The sequence below is a fragment of the Lipophrys pholis genome (assembly GCF_963383615.2).
Source record: "Lipophrys pholis genome assembly, chromosome: 23".
Classification (NCBI taxonomy): Eukaryota; Metazoa; Chordata; class Actinopteri; order Blenniiformes; family Blenniidae; genus Lipophrys; species Lipophrys pholis.
The window spans coordinates 4,575,817-4,594,719 of NC_137645.1; the positions used below are offsets into that span (position 1 = coordinate 4,575,817).

The 18,903-nt window shown below is 42.1% G+C and overlaps 1 protein-coding gene across 1 annotated transcript in view; it reads right to left on the reverse strand.

Moving 5' to 3' along the window:
* Window positions 1–1,180: 1,180 nt before the first annotated feature.
* LOC308127584 (cilia- and flagella-associated protein 47-like) overlaps window positions 1,181–18,903 on the reverse strand; it is a gene marked incomplete at both ends in the record, with an annotated part of 45,398 nt that continues 27,675 nt past the window's right edge. The window contains 11 exon segments of the mRNA XM_080492716.1: window positions 1,181–1,246; window positions 2,104–2,272; window positions 3,705–3,866; window positions 9,909–10,074; window positions 11,283–11,467; window positions 12,325–12,451; window positions 12,977–13,057; window positions 13,153–13,309; window positions 15,223–15,327; window positions 15,795–15,906; window positions 18,417–18,524. Of these exon segments, the coding sequence (XP_080348842.1) occupies window positions 1,181–1,246; window positions 2,104–2,272; window positions 3,705–3,866; window positions 9,909–10,074; window positions 11,283–11,467; window positions 12,325–12,451; window positions 12,977–13,057; window positions 13,153–13,309; window positions 15,223–15,327; window positions 15,795–15,906; window positions 18,417–18,524 (1,438 nt within the window).

Genomic DNA, 18,903 nt, shown 5'->3' on the forward strand with positions numbered 1-18,903 from the left:
TAAAATTAGATGTTCAAAACAATTTAATCCTATTTCTAATCAGGGATGATCGCTTTCTTCAATTCATAACCAGTTACATATTAATTTGCATTAATTCTCATGACTTGTAAATGTAACATCTGTAAAACATGTGTGTATTTTTTGTGTCTCCAAATGTTTCATTTATGTGTTGCTTACAATTATAAGCGTCTCAAAAATTGATTGTAATGGAAACGTTACAACATTGTTTTTTATTATTTTTTAACTGTATTAGATTAATTCGACTGAACACAGATTTCATTAAAGTTGTATCATGTAAACACTTCTGTCTGATTGAAATGGTCACCTTTACTAGTGGATTGTTTCACACTGTTAGAGCTTTATGGCCATTGCATGATCAGTCTTGACCAACAGAGCAAAGCATTATGGGATTGTGTGTGTGTGTGTGTGTGTGTGTGTGTGTGTGTGTGTGTGTGTGTGTGTGTGTGTGTGTGTGTGTGTGTGTGTGTGTGTGTGTGTGTGTGTGTGTGTGTGTGTAAGGCTGCTCCAGCTGTAAGACCCACTATATAAGTCAAGTTCATTTAGCACAATTTAACAAATGTCACAGTAAAGGTTTGGTAGGAAACAGAAGCAGAAGTGAGCCCCGCTCCACTCTGCAGACGCTGCTGCAAACACAAATTAAAAAGTTTTTCAGGGACATTATGTTAAAAAGAATAAGGTTCAAGCGGCTAAATTTTGTTAGGGAGCCCGCGGGCTGAGTGAAACACCTTTGTATTGGCAGAGAAATTAGTCATTAGAACTGCTGATGAGAAACACTAATAGGGCTAATGAAGCACTTTCAGGCAAAGCAAGGCAAACGTGTGAACGCCATTACTGTCACTGTGGTGCTGCTCTTGCAGTTTGTGTTAAAAATATACCTGACCGAAGGTGACACCGAGATAAATATTTAACATAAAGATAAGATGGTGAGAATGTGAGTGGCTCTCTCGCCTCGCAGTGAGACAATCCTTGCTTCTAGTTGCAGCGTTTGCATGTTCTCATGCAAATCAGGTGAAATAAGAAGGCTATCTGCAGTGTATGAGTGTGTTGTTATTTTTTATATCGGCAGACTTTGAGAGGGGAGGAGTTAACCAGGGAGGGGAGCTGAAGGTTGTGGTCTTCGGACGGCCCGTGGACACCAGCGCTGCCCTCGGTGGAGGAGTCACAGCGGTGGCGAGTCCTCGCGGCTCTTCCCCTTCACTTCATAAGTCCATCGCATGTCTGCGGCCTGCAGCGAGAGGAGTCAGCTCTTTAGGTAATGGTTTTTGTACATGGCCTCAGGCTGATCTGCCATTTAAACTAATTCAGTCCTGACAACGCAGTACGAATGAATGTCAGCAAATAACTGAGGAGTGAATGAGGAGCAAGTTGACAGAGCTGTGAGAGAGTCCGCACAGAACAGACAGTAAGGCTGCATAAATGCCTCATCAGCTAATGACTGGACATTAATCACGTGTGAAGCACAGTTAAGACAACTTTCTCCATGAGTAGTTCCTGATTAACTGTGAGCCTGCCATTGAGAAGCACAAACTGGTAATGACTCATTACTTTGTTGGTAATTAGGGTTTGTTTTTATTGTGTGTACTCTGAGTGGGATATTATACAGCGCAGCTATAAAGCCGTGTCTTGTTGATTCACGACGATCAGAATCAGCGATGCTATTGCCTTTCCAAAAACAATTTCATCTTCAAGATTTCTCGAATGCCACACAATCTGACCCGAATGTGAACACCCGGATATTAACATAGTCTGATGATTAAAAAACTTTTTGGAGAATCCTGCTGTCGCTGCGAGACTCTGTGATTGCTATGAAGGAACTCACGTTGAATTCCCATCACAAGCTCAGCATCCACTGGTAAATCATGAACTAACTACTCGGTATGATGTACTCCCCAAAAGTAATTACTGATTAAGTAATGAGCGGTGAGAAACGAACGAGGTGGCACTGCTTTGTGCAACTGAGCGTCTCCTGCTGAGCTAATCAGGAAGTACTCACAGAGAAAGTGGTGTTTAACTCAGTCAAAGTAGCAATAAAGACCTCGAGTCTGGGATGGCTGTAACCACGACAACAGAAGCCACATGTACCTGGATGGAGAGCGTCGCCCTGTGCCTGTTGCAGGCTGCGGTTGGCGTGAAGGACACAGTGATGAGGGCTCCAGTGGAACCGGCGGGAGGTAACGTCCCAGAGAGTGGCGTCACCGTGAACTCGCTGCTGCTGCCCGGTAGCAGAGCTGCTGCGAAGCGCTCGCTCCTCCTGGAAACAACACTTCAGATTTACTACTGGCAGAGCATGCACACGTCGAAGGAGTGGCGCACAGCTGCGATGTAAATATCTGGGAGTTTTACTCCGGCAGGAAGGACTCTCAGGGAGTCAGCGGTTTTAACAGATGTCTCCATCAGTGAAACCAGAGATTCAGTCGTGGCGTCTTCGACGTCTCTGATCCAAGGGTGGCGCTCTCCAGAATGATCCAGACAGATGGGATTTTAGTGTAGATTATTTCTCTGTCACTTTCTCACCTGCAAGCATTTTTAGTTGCCAAACCTTTACAGCTATTCAGATAATAGCTATAATGGTATAACAATAGTCCTTTCACTTCCTTCTTTTTTGTTGTTGTTGTTGCTTCAAAACAAATCCTTCTCGTGATTCGACCACATTTTGGGAGAACAGAGGAAACAACAATACTTCAACAGCAAAGCCAGAGTCTAACCTGACTGTCCGGCCGACTGCGCGTTCAGGCTCCTCTCTGGACACTAACACAGTGTCAGATTTTAAGATCAGTCTTAAAACTTTTATGATCCGTCTTTACACTGCTCACACTCCTCAGTCCCTCCTCCGCCAGTACATTTAGGTTACCACTGCATGTCTCTTCTCTCTCTTTGAACCTTCCTGCAGTGATCTCTGCTCATCCTGCAGGTTGTTGATGCTTGTTGATGCTGTCTGTTGTCCACTTGTTTGTGTCTCTAACACCAAACAGTCCAAGCAGAGAGCTGTCCCCCCCTGATTCTGTATCTGCTGGAGGTTTCTCCTTCTAGACAGTCACTTTTTCCTGTCCATTCTCGCCTTACCAATTTCTATCTATCTATTTCTTGTGTGAGGGCAGATAAAAGTGAACAGGGGTTTTATTGTGCCGTTGCTTCAATGGTTCATTGAGAAACAGTGAATCAGCCAGGGAGCATGAGGTGACAAATGAAATTTCGGGTTAATTTTTCACTGAACACATCTTCTTTATCACCCGTCTCTACATCCATTCAAGCACTGCTCTACAGTAAATACAAAGGACACGAGGACGACTCCGGGTTCTGATTACCTCCAGTGTGAATTCTAATCTGTTATCAAACCAATTTTTCTTATCTTCACTCTCCCGTGCGGTCGATACTGCAAACGTGCGGGACACACACACCAGGAGATCAAAAAGAATATCTTATGGCTGCGCTTCATGTTAGAAGGTATCGTGAGCTTGAATTCAGTGATTAGAATACTTGGAGGGAATGAAAGAAAATAATAATAAAATAAAAAAAACTGATAACGGGGGCGCGCACGCACGCACGCACGCACGCACGCACGCACGCACGCACGCACGCACGCACGCACACACGCACACACACACACACACACACACACACACACACACACACACACACACACACACACACACACACACACACACACACACACACACATTCACCTGGTGGTGCTGGTCAGACGGAAGCCCACCGCTGAGGTCTGGCCTAATTTAGTCGTTTCCATTAAAATTACATCATCCACCTGCGGCTGTGTTGCAACAAGAGAAATGGTGAATTTCCAGATCTTGCCAGACACAGAGTGAACTGCGACGATCGCCAAGCTCCTGGACGCACACACACACACAAGATAAAAACACACACACACATTATTACACATTGTTTCACAGTCTTTAAGGTAGTTGTCACCCAACAGTCAACAGGCTCTATCAAAATACTTTGCATAATTTGATATACAATATTATTTAAATTAGTGAAGGAAAAATATTCATCTATTGTATTTAAATTCAGAAACACAAACACGAGTGTGTGCAAGCATACATTACAACAAAGAAAGAGCCAAGTCTAAAGATACCGGAGCAACATTCCCACATTCCGAGTATGTTTATTGATAACAGGTATACTGTTTATAAGACCCAGAGAGATCCACTGCTTCCACAGCCGCTGTCACCGAGGCAAGAGGAGCAGCAAGTACAAACGCACCCGAGCTGAACTGAAAGGACTTCAGCAGTACGGCTCGTTTTTGCCGCTTTGGCAGTTTTGAAGCACTCTACATGATCATTCACATACATCCATATACATCCTAATGGTGAGGAAGGTTGGACTGGTTGACAGATGGCGGCTGAACAAACCTTGGGATTGGAAGATAACTTGCTTCAGTCGCTACTGACCTGCCAAAGTTAACTTCTGATGTGTTTTTCTTTTTGGTTTTCTTAGTTTTCTGGAGTTTTGCACTGTGTGGGAGTCTGCCAGAGAGACAGCTGGCGGCTACTTTTTATAATGGCTGAGCTCGTATTTTGTTATCTGTTCTTGTTGGTGGCTTTTTATTTTATACTACACTTAAGATGGAACTTCTACTACATGCAGAAAAAGGCAAATAATTGAGTTTTATTTTTCTACCCCAGCGGGATCAATAGAGTTAAATCTAACGTAATGTAATCTAAAATATAACATTAAAGAGGCAAAACCATGGTAAGATTCATGATGCAAAGACAAATAGGTAATGAAATATAACTGAAAAAAATGTTTCTCTCTTGATATATAGATAAATCGATAGATAGACCCACAGATAGATAGATTGATTGATGTAATTAATAGCCACTGAGATGTACCATGCAACTGAATCTCAATCTGACTCCAAGAAAAGTTGGAGAACCACAATACTCATCTGAATGTATCATCGCAGCAACATGAGTGGCTGCGAGAACCATAATATTTCACTAAAAGTGAGAAAAATGAAACGTGGCGCCTGAGGGAAGTCAAAAAATCATCAAAAAGTCATTACAATAAATCTTCTAAGGATCTGGAAGATAAATTCTAGAAATAGAAAAGTGATTAACATTCCTCCTGTTGGGATTATGAATATCTGTAGAAGATTTCACAGCAATCCATCTATTTGTTCCAGTGAGGATCTGTGAAGGCAAGCCGCCCTGCCGCGATGGCGACATAAACATAAGTGCAGTGTTTACCAATGAAACAGCTTTATGTGTGGGAGAGCACCAGCCGATTTTACTTATCTAGCAATAAGCAACTAATAAGTGAGTTGCTGTGGGCTGAAAGTGGAAAAGGGAACCTGTATGCAGTCAGTTCCCCGTGGTGCACGGACGAATGCCTTCGATTTAGAGTCTGCATTCCGCGTGTCTGTTTTCCTCATATCAGTCCTCCTCTCTAATCTATCTTGAAAAGTGTAATTTGAGCATTCCTATTTATCTCCGCAAACATAATTCACTAAACTGGTCTTTAATATTCTCGCTTTCCGCTTATGGTCCTCGACCTCCTCATCTAAGCGTTCACGGTGGAGGAATAACATGTGGATAATGGAAGAGCCTATTAGCAGCACCACACCCCCCGTCATTTCCTCGTGGAGAAGTCATTAGCTCTCCGAGGTATTGATTCGACCGGGGAACGCCTCATTAATGGACTCTCCGGATGGAGACAGGAGCTGATGAATGAATGCACTCTTCACTCAGCAGGATGTCACTGCCAGTGTACAGTGAGCAGGACAGTGGGGAAAAGCTCACTCGTGATTGAACAGCGTGTTTTCATTAGACACAAGCTGGAATTAAATGAGGAGCTGAAGTGATTCCTGTTTTCAAACAAGGTATGTTCCCATGTCAACAGCAGGAACGTAAAGGAGATTTCCAATTCAAATAAATAAGATTAGTGCTTTCACGTCATTCCCACGTCCTACAGGTGAAAGAAAAACTGCAATGCACCAAAAAGACTGCATGCAAGTAAACATGAATATTAACAATCCAGGAGGTATAAAGCCTTTAAAAATCAGTTTTGCAAATGTTTAATGAGTGAGGATGCAAACTGTGTGTTTCAGTGAGTCTCCCCGAATGTAAACACAACTTGTGTTTGTTTCCCTGCAAAGTCCACAGGGTATTGAGCTGCTATGGAACTGTGCCAGCATGAGGTGCAAAGTGGAGAAGGAACTCTGAAGGGAAACTCTCTGCTGGTGGCACCGAAGACCAGACTGTTCATTCAAAGAGGTCGCAGTAGCAGCTCGGCTCAGCTGCATTAACATGATTTCACATCACTTGTGTTTTTGTTAATCTGATTAAATCCATTCCGACTGTCCTGTACACATGAACACTGAATAAAGTCATGACATGGACACTGATGTGCAGGCTCATATGAACCAACATCATCAGTGGAGCGATCCCAGAATGCTTTGCGCCTTGACGTTGGCCGACTGTGAGACGCACACAAGATCCAGCTTTACCTGGAAGCCTGCTGGTGTTGGAGAGAGATTTGTCAGCTCCAGACTGTTGGTTTCTTTTGGACTTAGTTAAACAAGTAATTATGATGACTTTAACAACTGCTAAGTCTTGCAACTATTCAATTATAAGTTCAAGAGCAGCAATGTGTCTTTAATTGAAGTGGGATAGTGCCAGTCGAATCTGGTAGAAGTGTTTACAAGACACAATTTTAAATGGATCATCTTTTATCCATGTAAAGCAAGCATTTCTATTTATTTATTTTTATTATAAACCAACTTGGGATTTCGGGGACTGAAGTAGATCCCAGCTGGCTATAGTTATCAGTCTGAGTCAGATCCAAACTTATACATATTCGATTCACTCATTAACCTGCTTCTGGACTGCTATAGGAAGCCAGAGAATCTGGAGAAAACCCACACAACGAGAAAAGCTCCCAAGCCTGGGCTAAAACCAGCAAACTTCTCACTGTGAGATGGAAAATTGAACTACTACACCAGTGTGCTAATGTAATGATGTTCAAATTAATTTATAAATTATTTTACATGCTCCAAACAGACATGTAAAGTAATATCAGCAAATACACAAGAAATGAGAGTCTAAAGATCATAAGACTATGAAAGTATATAATATGAGTAGAAACTTAAAGAAAAAGGCTTTTTCAAATGGTTAAAGGCCATCGAGTTGTTAAAATATTGATCTGTAGAATGGTTTAATAATGGGTTTTCACCAAGTCACGAGAATCCTTTTTAGAAAGTGAAAGGAATAGGAAGTGGAAGCTCTAAAAGGAAGCCTGACACACTGTTCTATTAATCAGTAATGCATTTCAGAAGCATGTAGCCCTGTGGGCTTGACTGGTGGGATCAGTTGTTTGAATGCAATTAGTTTAGGATTAGGGTAGTGTGGGCAGAGCATGAATAACAAACCAGTGATTTAAGGGGCTTGTTGTTATTGGGGTGTTTTTGTGTGTACATTGTCTGGCTGATGACTCACAGGACTGTGGACTGTATTTTTGCAATTATTAAAAGTGGGTTTTTTGATAGATGGTATAAAAAAATGCCATAGTCATTAAAAGTGTTTTTTTGATAGATGGTCGAAAAGAAATGCCATAGTCATTTACTTAATCTATAAAAAAAATCTAATCAAACCTCTCATCAGTGTCATCCATAATACAGAGCAGCGCTGCGTTACATGATGACAAGACATTAGACTGAGACTCATTTAAAGCTCTGATGGATATTCATCATTTCAGTCAAGCACTTCAAAAGCAACCCAAAACTATCAGGGAGGAGAGACGATTTCTTTCTAGTCTGCATCAAAACATAAAAGCTTCCCATCGTCTGATCTGACGTGACAACAATCATTTTTATGCAACTTGAAGAGGTGAAACAAAATGCCATGAGATCCAAGGCTACATAGACTCAATTTCCAGGGGCTCGTTGTCGTATTTTCCTTCTTATACTTTTCCTTCTCATGCTGAACATACCAATTCAGTAACTGTACAATTAAACAAAGTTTATATTCCATTTACTAAGGCTCATAACATGTTAACGCCAGAGGACCTTTGTAAAAGATCAGATGAATAAACTCTTGAAAACATGGTAGTAATCCATAGAAGTTCTCTGCTTACAGCTCTGAAGATCATCACATTTTAAGCTGAAATCTCAATGCAGAGCCTGGTGAAGCAGAGCAACTACATCAGCAGAAGAACAATCTAAAATCCACAGACTGACCGTAATTGCACAACAGCAGTATGGAAAAATGCCTACTGGTCTGATGCGTCTGGATTTCTGCCGCTACATTCAGTTTGTTGACTCGGAAATGAAACGGTGGATTATCAGTTCAGCAATCCCAACAAACTGAGTCTGTTCACAGTTTGAGAGTCCTTGACGTGCCAATTGGCCCTTTTTCTGAGCAGCGTTGATACTCGGAACGTTTCCAGTCAGCACTGGATCCCTGCTGTTCCTTCACCTTTTTTTCGGATCTCTACCCAGCGGCAATGGTTTCAGTTCCCAGCTTGAAACTCTCCCTTGTACTCACCAGTGCTCCAGCTGAACTCTCTGTGGTGATAGTTCAACTGAGGGGCACCGACGACTGCAGCTAGGACGGTATCGCAGAAAGAAAATCAGACTTTATTGATCTGCTTGAGGGAATTAGTCCTCTGCATTTAACCTGTCGTTACATTAACTACACATACTGGGAGCAGTGGGTAGCCATAGTACAGTGTCCGGGGAGCGATGGGGTCAAGGGTCATGCTCAGGAACCACAACTGTTCCAATTAAATGTATTAGCACAAGGTCAGCCAATACGCTGATCACAACTGATGAGTATCTCAAAGATCGTGCAGGTTAGGTTGTTTTTTTTTATATCTATTTTCAACATATTATCAAACCTGCCAGATTCATGTTTGCAGTGTTATTTTAGTAAATGTTCAGCCTCTTGGGGAGATTCATAATCATATGTGGCTTTACCACAAAAAGCAGCTGGCAAATCTATAAAATCCAGTTTTCAGGTTCCACCAAAGTTAATGTGTCGTCTTTGGGGATCTGACCTAACATGCAAAGGCCTGTTAGAACCGCGGGCAGCTAATGAGCCGGCCTCCTCTTTTACCTTCATCGGAGCGCAGCGGCCTTTAAGCTACAAACATTAAGACTCAGCACATGCCGACAGTAACAAATGGATGCAGTAGCCACACCCACTTGAGAGGGGCAGAGAGAAGACGGGAGGAAAACTGAGAAGGACAGTAGATAAATGAATGCAGTGTTTACACATGTGTTTGTGTTCTCTGGATTTTACGCAGCTGACAGATTGTTTGCATGCCTTCCTTCCTGTTTTGCGTCTGTGTTTCATCCCTGTATGTTTGTGCAAGAGCGAGCCAGTGCTGTGTGTAGCTGTTTGTCTGATTATTAGACTCCTTTTTTTCCCCCTCGCCTCACAGAGGAGGTGTGCACATTAGTTTCTCTGAGTGTGTGCAGTTTTGTAAAGGCTTTGTAACTTCTGAGGCGTTTGTGTTCCTCTCGGAGAGTCTCATGCTGGTGTGTGGGTTCGTCTCACTTTCTCTCATAATGAGAGTTGGTCTCTAAGTCTTGGGATGTGCAGGCGAGCGCTGGTTTGTTTGTGTTCTTTGGTGTTTAATGCGTCTGTGGTTTGGGTCTCAAGCCTTTATTCTGTGTGTGCACTGCTTCATGCTCCTCACTGCACTGTGCTTGTGTGTGTACTTAAGATGGAATATTTCCAACAAAAAGACACACTCTTCCTCCAACTGCCTGAATATATCTCTGTGTGGTTCGTGTCTGTGAATATGTGTGTGTGTGTGTGTGTGTGTGTGTGTGTGTGTGTGTGTGTGTGTGTGTGTGTGGGTGTGTGTGTGTGTGGGTGTGTGTGTGTGTGTGTGTGTGTGTGTGCGCGTGTAGAGAGAGAAGTAACCTGCATGCTCTGAGAGGAGTGTAGACCAGATTAAGGCTGAGCGTTATGATGCCGTTCTCCGGGTCCCTCCTCACTGCTCCAACCGAGGCGGAAAGGCAGTCCTCCGCCTCGCGGCGCTCCCCTTCACCGTCTGAGAGCACCTCGCACTGGAAGTCTTCCATCACCACTGTCAGCAAATGAGAGGATGTCACCCAGGAACAGCTCAATGAGCTGCAGGAACACAACTACTCCCAGGAGTCAAAATGTCCACAGTTACATTCAGAAATCTTACGGGAGACGTTGTTTGACAACAGTTCGGGCTCTAAGATCACACGAGGAAGGTTTATCATTTTGTCTGCACTGATGTTTTAAAAAATAACTGTGAAGGAAAACCATATAAAGTCAAATCTAATCAATATCATACGAACAACATTCTTAATGCTGCTGTTAACGATCCACTTGATCATAATCAGTCCTCCAATTGACTTTATTAAAGTGATCATGAGCAGTCAGATGTGTTATCTTTGTACAATGCATTGAGATCGATGATGGAAGATTTTAGAGATTAGATTGAGTTTCCCAATAAGTGGTGCAAAAAGATAACAGCTTATGATTAATTACACTGCTGCACCATGTTGTATGATGTGAATAGCACATACTCCCTTTACACATGGTGTCCAAACAGCAGGTCTTATACAGCTCATTGTTCTTACGGATGATATAAAAGCTTCTTTTTTTTTTTTAGATACTGGATTATCTTTGATGCTTTATCTTTGATCACCGATATCCGGTCCATGCATCACAGAGGAACAGTGAGAATTTGAAAACATTGCCAGAAGGCATTATGGAGATATAGTATTGACCCGAATGGAGCAGAGGTATGAACACTGAGCAGCAAAGTCACAATGCTGAATAAAAACTTTAAAAGATGCTACAGAGGGGCTGTGTAAAGATGTGTGTGTTGGTGTAAGTCTGCAGCACAAAGCTAAGTAGAAGCCAGGCTGAGTCATCCTGTGATCAGTGAGTGAGTATTTATGTGGTGAACAGTGATTGTGACGGTAGCCTGAGCCTGGTGTCCGACCTGCGGTGCTGAGGCGTCGTTTTAACACAGTGACATGCTACTCTGATGAATTACTGTCAAACAAAGTTGCAGTGTGATCATCAGTCACCTGCTGGGGTGCACTTGATTTCCCAGAGGATCTGATCTCATCATCAGTGTTATTGTATTCTCTAACCAGTCACAATATCTGTGAGTGGAAAAGTGTTGTCACTGCACTAACTTCTATCCCTGAGTGCAAGAAGCTAATTCTTATTGAAAAGCTTCAACTTTTTCCAGTAACATGAGACCATTTGGGCTTCACAGAAGTGTGAAAAAAAACACTGAACAATAATCACCTCCCTGCCCTCTCCGGTCTTCATTCCCTGGTACACATTCAGTGAGCCGTACATCCACCTTCTTCACCAGCTGGCAGCCCGCTTCACACCGGAGCACGCCAAGTTCAGAGTCCTCAGCAGCAACCGCCGCAGGAATCCCACAGAGGGGGTAAGTCCAACAGATGGTGGAGCGCTCCGACTCTGACCTGAAATGTTGCACGTTGTACTCTCCAGCATTCAGAATGAACACTGCTGATTTTAGACACAGTCCATTGGAACAAAGCACATGCTATTACAGTGAGCCATTAATACAAACCTCACTAATTTAACAAAACAACATTCAACAAGTGAGAAAAAGCACACACAGAAAAACTAAGGACATTTGTTGTTGGCCAATCGTTTTTTTTTTAAGGCATTCATGCTTTATCTTTGTAAATTACAACTAGTTCTCAACTGACCTACCTAGTAGAATAAAGGGGGAATAAATCAATGCATAATTCTCTTAAACCAGCTACTTATCTGCAAAAATTAATAGTTCTGCTGCTCATCCCACAAATGCTCAATGCAACTCTGGCACAATCTGAAACGATCTATTGTTATACAAAGAAATATCATGCAGAAACACATAATATAAACATGTTGTATCATGTGTAAATGGCACATGAGGTTGTTTTACTACTACTACTACTTTGAAGTATGTACATATCTTTAGATAACACTTGGTTGTGTTTTTTCACTGTTTGTCTCATAAAGCGTTAAAGACCTCACACCTCGGATATCGAAGCTGATCACAGCATATTGAAATACAATAAAACTACAGTGTACACTAATGCAAACTGTTTATTCCACCAGATTTCGTTGAGCACTTTACATTTGTGAAACTCAAAGTGCACATGTAGCAGTCAGAACCACTCTACCACAGCATGGAGGCACTGAGTGATGATACTGTGTCAGCCAGAGTTTCCTCCAGGTGTAAGAGTGTGTGTGTGTCTTGGATTCAACCCGTCTCATACTAATTGTACAACAGATATGTTTGATAACATGGACGCTCGGGAAGACACACCTCATGCCGTTGTCCAGACGTCTGATTGGCTTCATGCTGATGCAGAGCCAGGCCTGCTGCAGCTCCACAGATTTGGGGGCAAACACGACAGGCACATCCAAAGTGTCCCCTTCACTGATCAGTACACCTGCAGCAGAGAGGGAACAGTCACCAACCTGTTTCCCAGAGCAGGAATAAACAGCTCACTCAGGACACCAGAGCTCATTGAAATGCATCACGGTGGCTCGTGTGTGGACCGATTCAAATGAAAGTTAATGTAACGAGGTCCGACTTGATCTTTGCAGGAGGCTTAGCTTTTTTCTGATTCATCGAGGCTGCTTTTGAACATCTGCTGAAAATGCTTCTCAGTTTTTGCTTCTAATTTAAAGTTACTTACTCAGGAGTCTGCAGGTTCTCGTTGCATCAAAGCACATTTCATAAACTTTATAGTTGGCATGTTTTGTGCACTGTGCCAAAACCACTTAAAACATAACGTGTGCAGCATGAAAACAGATCCCGGCTACTCCTGGCTTGATGAGACTTGCAGATTATTGACTGTGATTCGCTTCAAAACGTAACCCTAATTGGATCCAGTAAAAACAGATACAGCAGCTGCTTCTGTTTGATGCTTCTTTGTGCATCCGGTTTACAATACATGTTGTTGCTGCATCACCTTCAGTGTGGCTCAAAGGTACAGAGAAGACACCCCCTCCTCTGACGGGGCTGGAGCTGGGCGCTCCACTCGGGTCTTCGTCTTTAACATGAAGAAACATGCACAGCTTTATGAGCATGAGTGTGTCACATACATGTAACAAGAACAAGCGAGTGGCAGAGTGCAGCGCCTGTGACCTGTGAGCGTGACACTGAGCGTAGCCGGGAGCTCCGTGGGGTTTGTGAAGGGAATGGTGATGGAGGCGGTGGAGCCAATGGCTGATGAGACGCTGAGGGGCACCTCGCTCTGCGGCGTGAGCCCGCGTCCGCTCAGAAGCACACACCATTCCTGCAACTGAACGGCGACAGAGACAGATTAACACAGAGAGAAGTCGCCAGAGGGAGAGTAATGAAGTAAAAATAAGAAAGCATGAAAGGAATACAGAGGGGAGGGAAACAAAGAGAAGGCCAGGTCAAAACATGAAGCCAGTACATTGCAGGCTCTCTGCATCATAACTAATCACAGACTGCTGAGTTGATCAGGACCAGTTGGAAAATCTTATTATAATTTTGTCAAGGGTGACCAGAAAAACATTGAGGAAGCCAAATGAGAATGTCTGGCTTCAGCGGGAACCGAACCTAGTCAGTACAAACGTGACAGCTTCATTATTTTGACTCAAATATTGAAAGATTAAGTTCCAAACATCAGAAAAGTGGCAAAATCTAGCTTTTTGTGTGTGTGTGTGTGTGTGTGTGTGTGTGTGTGTGTGTGTGTGTGTGTGTGTGTGTGTGTGATATGTTTGTATTGTGTGGTTAGCGTACAGTGCCTGGTTTGAGTCTGGGCTTAGGGATGGCATGCAGTTTGCATGTTCTCCCTCTGTGAGTGGTAACCAGTGTTTTTTCTCCTTTCACCAAGGCTTCCAGGATTTTGTGCAAAACTTTTACAACTAACACTGTGCCTTTCTGGCCTAACACGAGTCATAGAGTCATGGATTTGGAGTCCAGAGGTCACAAGTTTTATATGATACAATACAATAGCAATTTATCCAGAAAATTGCGGAACTTGCACATAAAATTGCACCATCTGCAGCCACGTTCTATCAATATTGTAACATTTTAAAGTCTTCTGCCATCAAATGACCAATAAAAGCATTGAATTCAGGTAATTCTGATCTTTGTCAAGTCAAACAATGGCTCAAATTTGCACAAATGACAGAGAATCAACATCAAAATAAATCCATTAGTTTGGTTGGGACAGTTTTAGTTATTTGATACCGCTGATAAATAGTACTGTTTCTATACTGTTGCACAGTTTTGTCATAGTCAAGGTTTAACCCTTTTGAGGGACACTCACTGAAATAGTCGATGGACCTTTTGAAGTCATAACAATGGATAAAAAAAAAACACGATTTATTTTGAAAGAAAATCTTGTCTCAAAATGTCTCAAAAACTGAGTAATCTTCTCATTGCATTACTGTAAATGATTATGCGGACTCTATTATATTGTTTATGTTTATTCTAACTTGTTTAATGGGTATCGTGATTAATTATTGTAATTTTCCTCATATTTTACCAGATTTAGAAGTTAAATGTTTGAATAATTTTTAATGTCAATTTGAGTTTAAAAGCAAAAGTTTTATGTTTTGTTGTTGTTCGCACAACTTCGTTGACAATGAAAAGCAATGTGTAACACAACTCTCTTCTTATGTCTTATGAAACTGTAACATTGGAAGAGCTGGGAAGAAATGATAAAGATTCCAAATATGATTGTTTGTCCGATAAAGGATTTCTTACTAAATACATGGAGTCTTCTTGATCTATGCCAGACTTGTCACAGCGTTTATGGATTTGTAATCATAGATTAGAACGTGATTCTCTCGACTCTTCATGAACACAAATACTGGATTATAGTTTCAAGATGTGGACATCCATCATCTTGTACAGTAAAGTGAAGGTCAGAGAGAAGCAGGGCCGGGTGGGGGATTTTCTGTATTATGTGGCACTGGGGATGTAAAGCTTCATGAGGCGATCAGACTGCTCTGGGTTTTATGTGGACGACTGAGAATGATGAGACACTGAATTAAATGAGAGCGCCAGCTTAAACCAATTTAAGATGGAAAAGATGTGACGTGTCCCCGTGTGAGTGCGAGTCTGTGTGTGAGACATCACAGGGGATTGTGATAGATGTGATCCACTTTCTCTCTGAGTGTGTGTGTGTGTGTGTGTGTGTGTGTGTGTGTGTGTGTGTGTGTGTGTGTGTGTGCACACCTGAGGGCAGGTGAATGTGATCTTTGCTTTGTGGTTCCCCTCTCCGATGGCTGAGGGGCTGAAACGAACACCGAGCTGGGAGGAAGACTGGGGCTCCACGGTGACCTGGAAAAAACACACACACACACACAAACACACACACACACACACACACACACAGGAAGCAGCTTTTAAGGGGACAGTAAGGACAGATTACTGCACTCGTGCTCAAAGAAGCACTTTAAATCACACTGCAGTAAAACTCTCAGCTTCCATCCAGTTGTGCCGTAAGTCTTTCCCTTTATGTTGCCAACACTCACTCTTTGTTGCTGGGTGTATGTGTGAGAAGACAACCTGCTGTGTTCCGGGCCTTTTATGTGATGAAATCTAAAGCCAATCAAATATCCAATGAGAACAAACACTATCAGCTTCCCGAGGGAAAGGAACAAAGTGGCTTTAAATGTGGGGCTAAAATTGATTCAACATTTATTGTGAACAATAGATTATAAAAAGAGGGGTAGTGGCACAAAGGTGAGAGTGAGTGTCTGTGCGTGTGTGTGTGCGTGTGTGTGTGTGTGTGTGCGTGTACTGACAGTGCCTCCTGAATCCATCTCCAGTGTGTAGTTCCTGGGGTTGCTGTTCCGTACAGTCAGCTGCAGGGTCTCTGCTGTTGGGTTGACCAGGGGAATGTTCAGTCTAGTCCACCTAACACACACAAACACACACACAAAATACACAATCAAATGACACAACTGGCAAAGCAGCGGAAAGAGAAGCTCCACCTGACCCAGATAATGTGTTTACAATTTCCTCAGCTAATTACAGCGAGTGCAAATAATATGCAACTCTGATCATCGTTCATTAGTGTGGTAATGTAGTTACTGTCTCTGAGCTTGTTAGCTCGCGTTAAAACTCCATGAATCTGAACTTTTTTTAACGCCGACATAATTATTGCTCTGCTGAAAAATGTACCTGCTGCTCTTTTTACAGCCAATTCAGTCTGAAACTGTTTTACAGTGTGCATCAGATCCGTAGGCTTTCCCACCTCAGGCTTCAGAGAGATACACATTAGAAATAAAATGTTAAAAAACAGAGTTTAATTCAACGTGGACAAACACCATGTTTCGTTTCAGGATTGCAGGCTGCATGTTCCATCAATTAGAGTGTCTTTTTATGTAACTGTTATTTCATTTTTTATTTTTATTTTTTCACATCTCTTTTCAGATCTCCAGTAGGACGGTATACCTCTGTGGTTAATTCATCTGAAAGCAGGCCTTTGCATGCCAAGGCATTTCTCATCTGTCAATATCCATTATTTTTGCCCTCCAGAGTTTGGTGTGCTGTAATGGCTACAAAAAAGTCTCGGATTTCACGAAGGACTACATTTAAATGGTGGAAAGGATTTGAAGGTTGGATTTAAATGTGCAGATACAGATTTTCTTAGGTGGGAGGATGTTAAAAAAAACAAAAGGTCTCATTTGTGTTAAAGGTTATAGACTCTTTGTTGCCATAAATCCTCTATCTTTTTTCTTTGTCTCCTCGCTGTATGTGGCTGTGACACACTGCCTCTTTCCACCTGTGATCACTGCAAACAGGTACATTACATCTCCCACACTGACTGATGACTTCCTGATCTTTGTTACTCGGGCGGAAGTGACAGCACATCTTTCTCTCTGCCGTGTGGCTTTTGTCACCCCACACATTCCCGCTGCTCCAATAACCGGGGTTTTGCAGTTGAGGGAAACCTTCCTGTCGACTCCTCACATGTTGAGCTCTTTAGGGAGCTCGTTGAGTAAAAGCTGTCAGGTGAAATTGGTCATAAATTCAGGGAGCTGCGCCTCAAAATAGGTGAAGGCAGTCAGGGGGGTGATGACAAAGACGATGTCCCACAGCAACAACCACAGTCCATGGTGACGGCTGCAGTTTTTCTTTTCTCTCTCGCTTTCTTTTCTGCTATTTTCATCCACTGCATTGTTGTGATGCTCAGACACACAACAGCCACAGTAATGATGACACTGAATCCAGACTGTGAACCTCTTTGGACATGGAAGACTTCATTAGAGGAGGGACGTCAGTGTAATAACACAGGAAATGAATGTGGGTTCATCAACACAAAAGTTACAATTTTGGAAGAAGTATAAAAGTGGATGTTTTTTTCCTTGTTTATGGTGCATGAGGACATCGACAGCGCAGTCACAAGGTTTATCTGTTTTTATTGTTATCCCCGTCTTTATTGTGCTCAAAAGAAAAAAGTAATAAAGTCCAATTATAAACAGCAGCACTGTGGTTGTGTCTTAGTTCTTGCAATTACACTCCTCATGAAGATCCAGCCGCTATATTACAGATACAGTGTGTGTTTACTGAAGGAGAGCGTTTGCATGTCATTTCCTAAATTACTGTATATGAGCTATAATGCAGGAACTCTACACAGACCGTATATATTTGCACTTCAGTTTTTTGGTCAGATTGTACCCAGAATCCCCATTGGGATAATAGATTCACTTGCTCTCTCATATTCAGCTGCTAACTACTAACACAAAGCAGCAGAATTAAAACATCTAAGTATTTGTAGCTGAAAAGTTTACAGATCTCAATCTTTATTAATGTAATTCACTTATTTTCATCAAGGCACATCTAACAAAGTTTGATCAGGGATGAAAAGCCACGATACAAAAGAAAATCTAACATCACAGTTAAAGACATAACATGAGGGTTCAGAAGGCAGCAATAACTCAGATTTCTGAGGAGCGATAGGCTGGAGAGAAACCCTGTGGCAGGTCAGATTTCAGCTAATACTCATTTTTAAAGTAAAAGTTTTGGCTTGTTTGTGGTGCATTTCCATTAAGAACAGCTGTATGTGGCCCCTCAGTCACTGCAGAGTGAAACCCTTCAGTTTATTTACATCACTTCAGGTTCCGAAATAATCCTGGATGTACTTATACAGACTTTATAAAAAAAAAAAAACCTCTTTGAATATTCTTAGATATTTTATTTTCTACAGAAGAGGAGTGCTCTTTAATGTTTCAACATCTCTGGAGGGGATTGTTTAACATGCACAGAGAGTGAGAGATTAAATATTTTCTTCTAAGTCCACTGTACTTCATAATTTCATAATCATCCGTTACACACATCAAAGAGGAGTGATGTAATCTCATTCCTTCATTGCCACTAATCCTGCAGAGGATGAGTGCGGGCGTGAGACTGTGTGTACCTACTTTCCCAGCTGACAGCAGGTCTGAGGCTCAGTGATGACAGGAGGAGGAAGAGCATAGAGCTGCAGCTGGTACCAGAACTCCCCCACCGCCTCCGACTGGAACAGAACACTGGCAGAGAGCACAGACAGAAAAAAAAAAAACCAAGGCACATAATGATGCACGATACAGACATCCTGCATTGTTCAGTACTGATAATACAATGTTGGCTTCCTTACAAGTTATGATCTCTAACAATGGATGGTCATGGCTGCTGAAAGAATAAAAAATGTGTGGTTTTAATCAGTTTTAGATATATTTTATTGTATAGATGAGACTGTCTCAAGACTTTGCAGTTCTGCAAGCCAATTCCTAAAGATATATACATTATTGTTTTTCACAGGGAATTGTTGGATGATGGTCAAGGAAGAGATTTTATGATCATAGTTGCTCATTCCTGGTAGAAAAAATGCATCATCTCTTTTTATATACTTACCCACTGCTTTGTTTT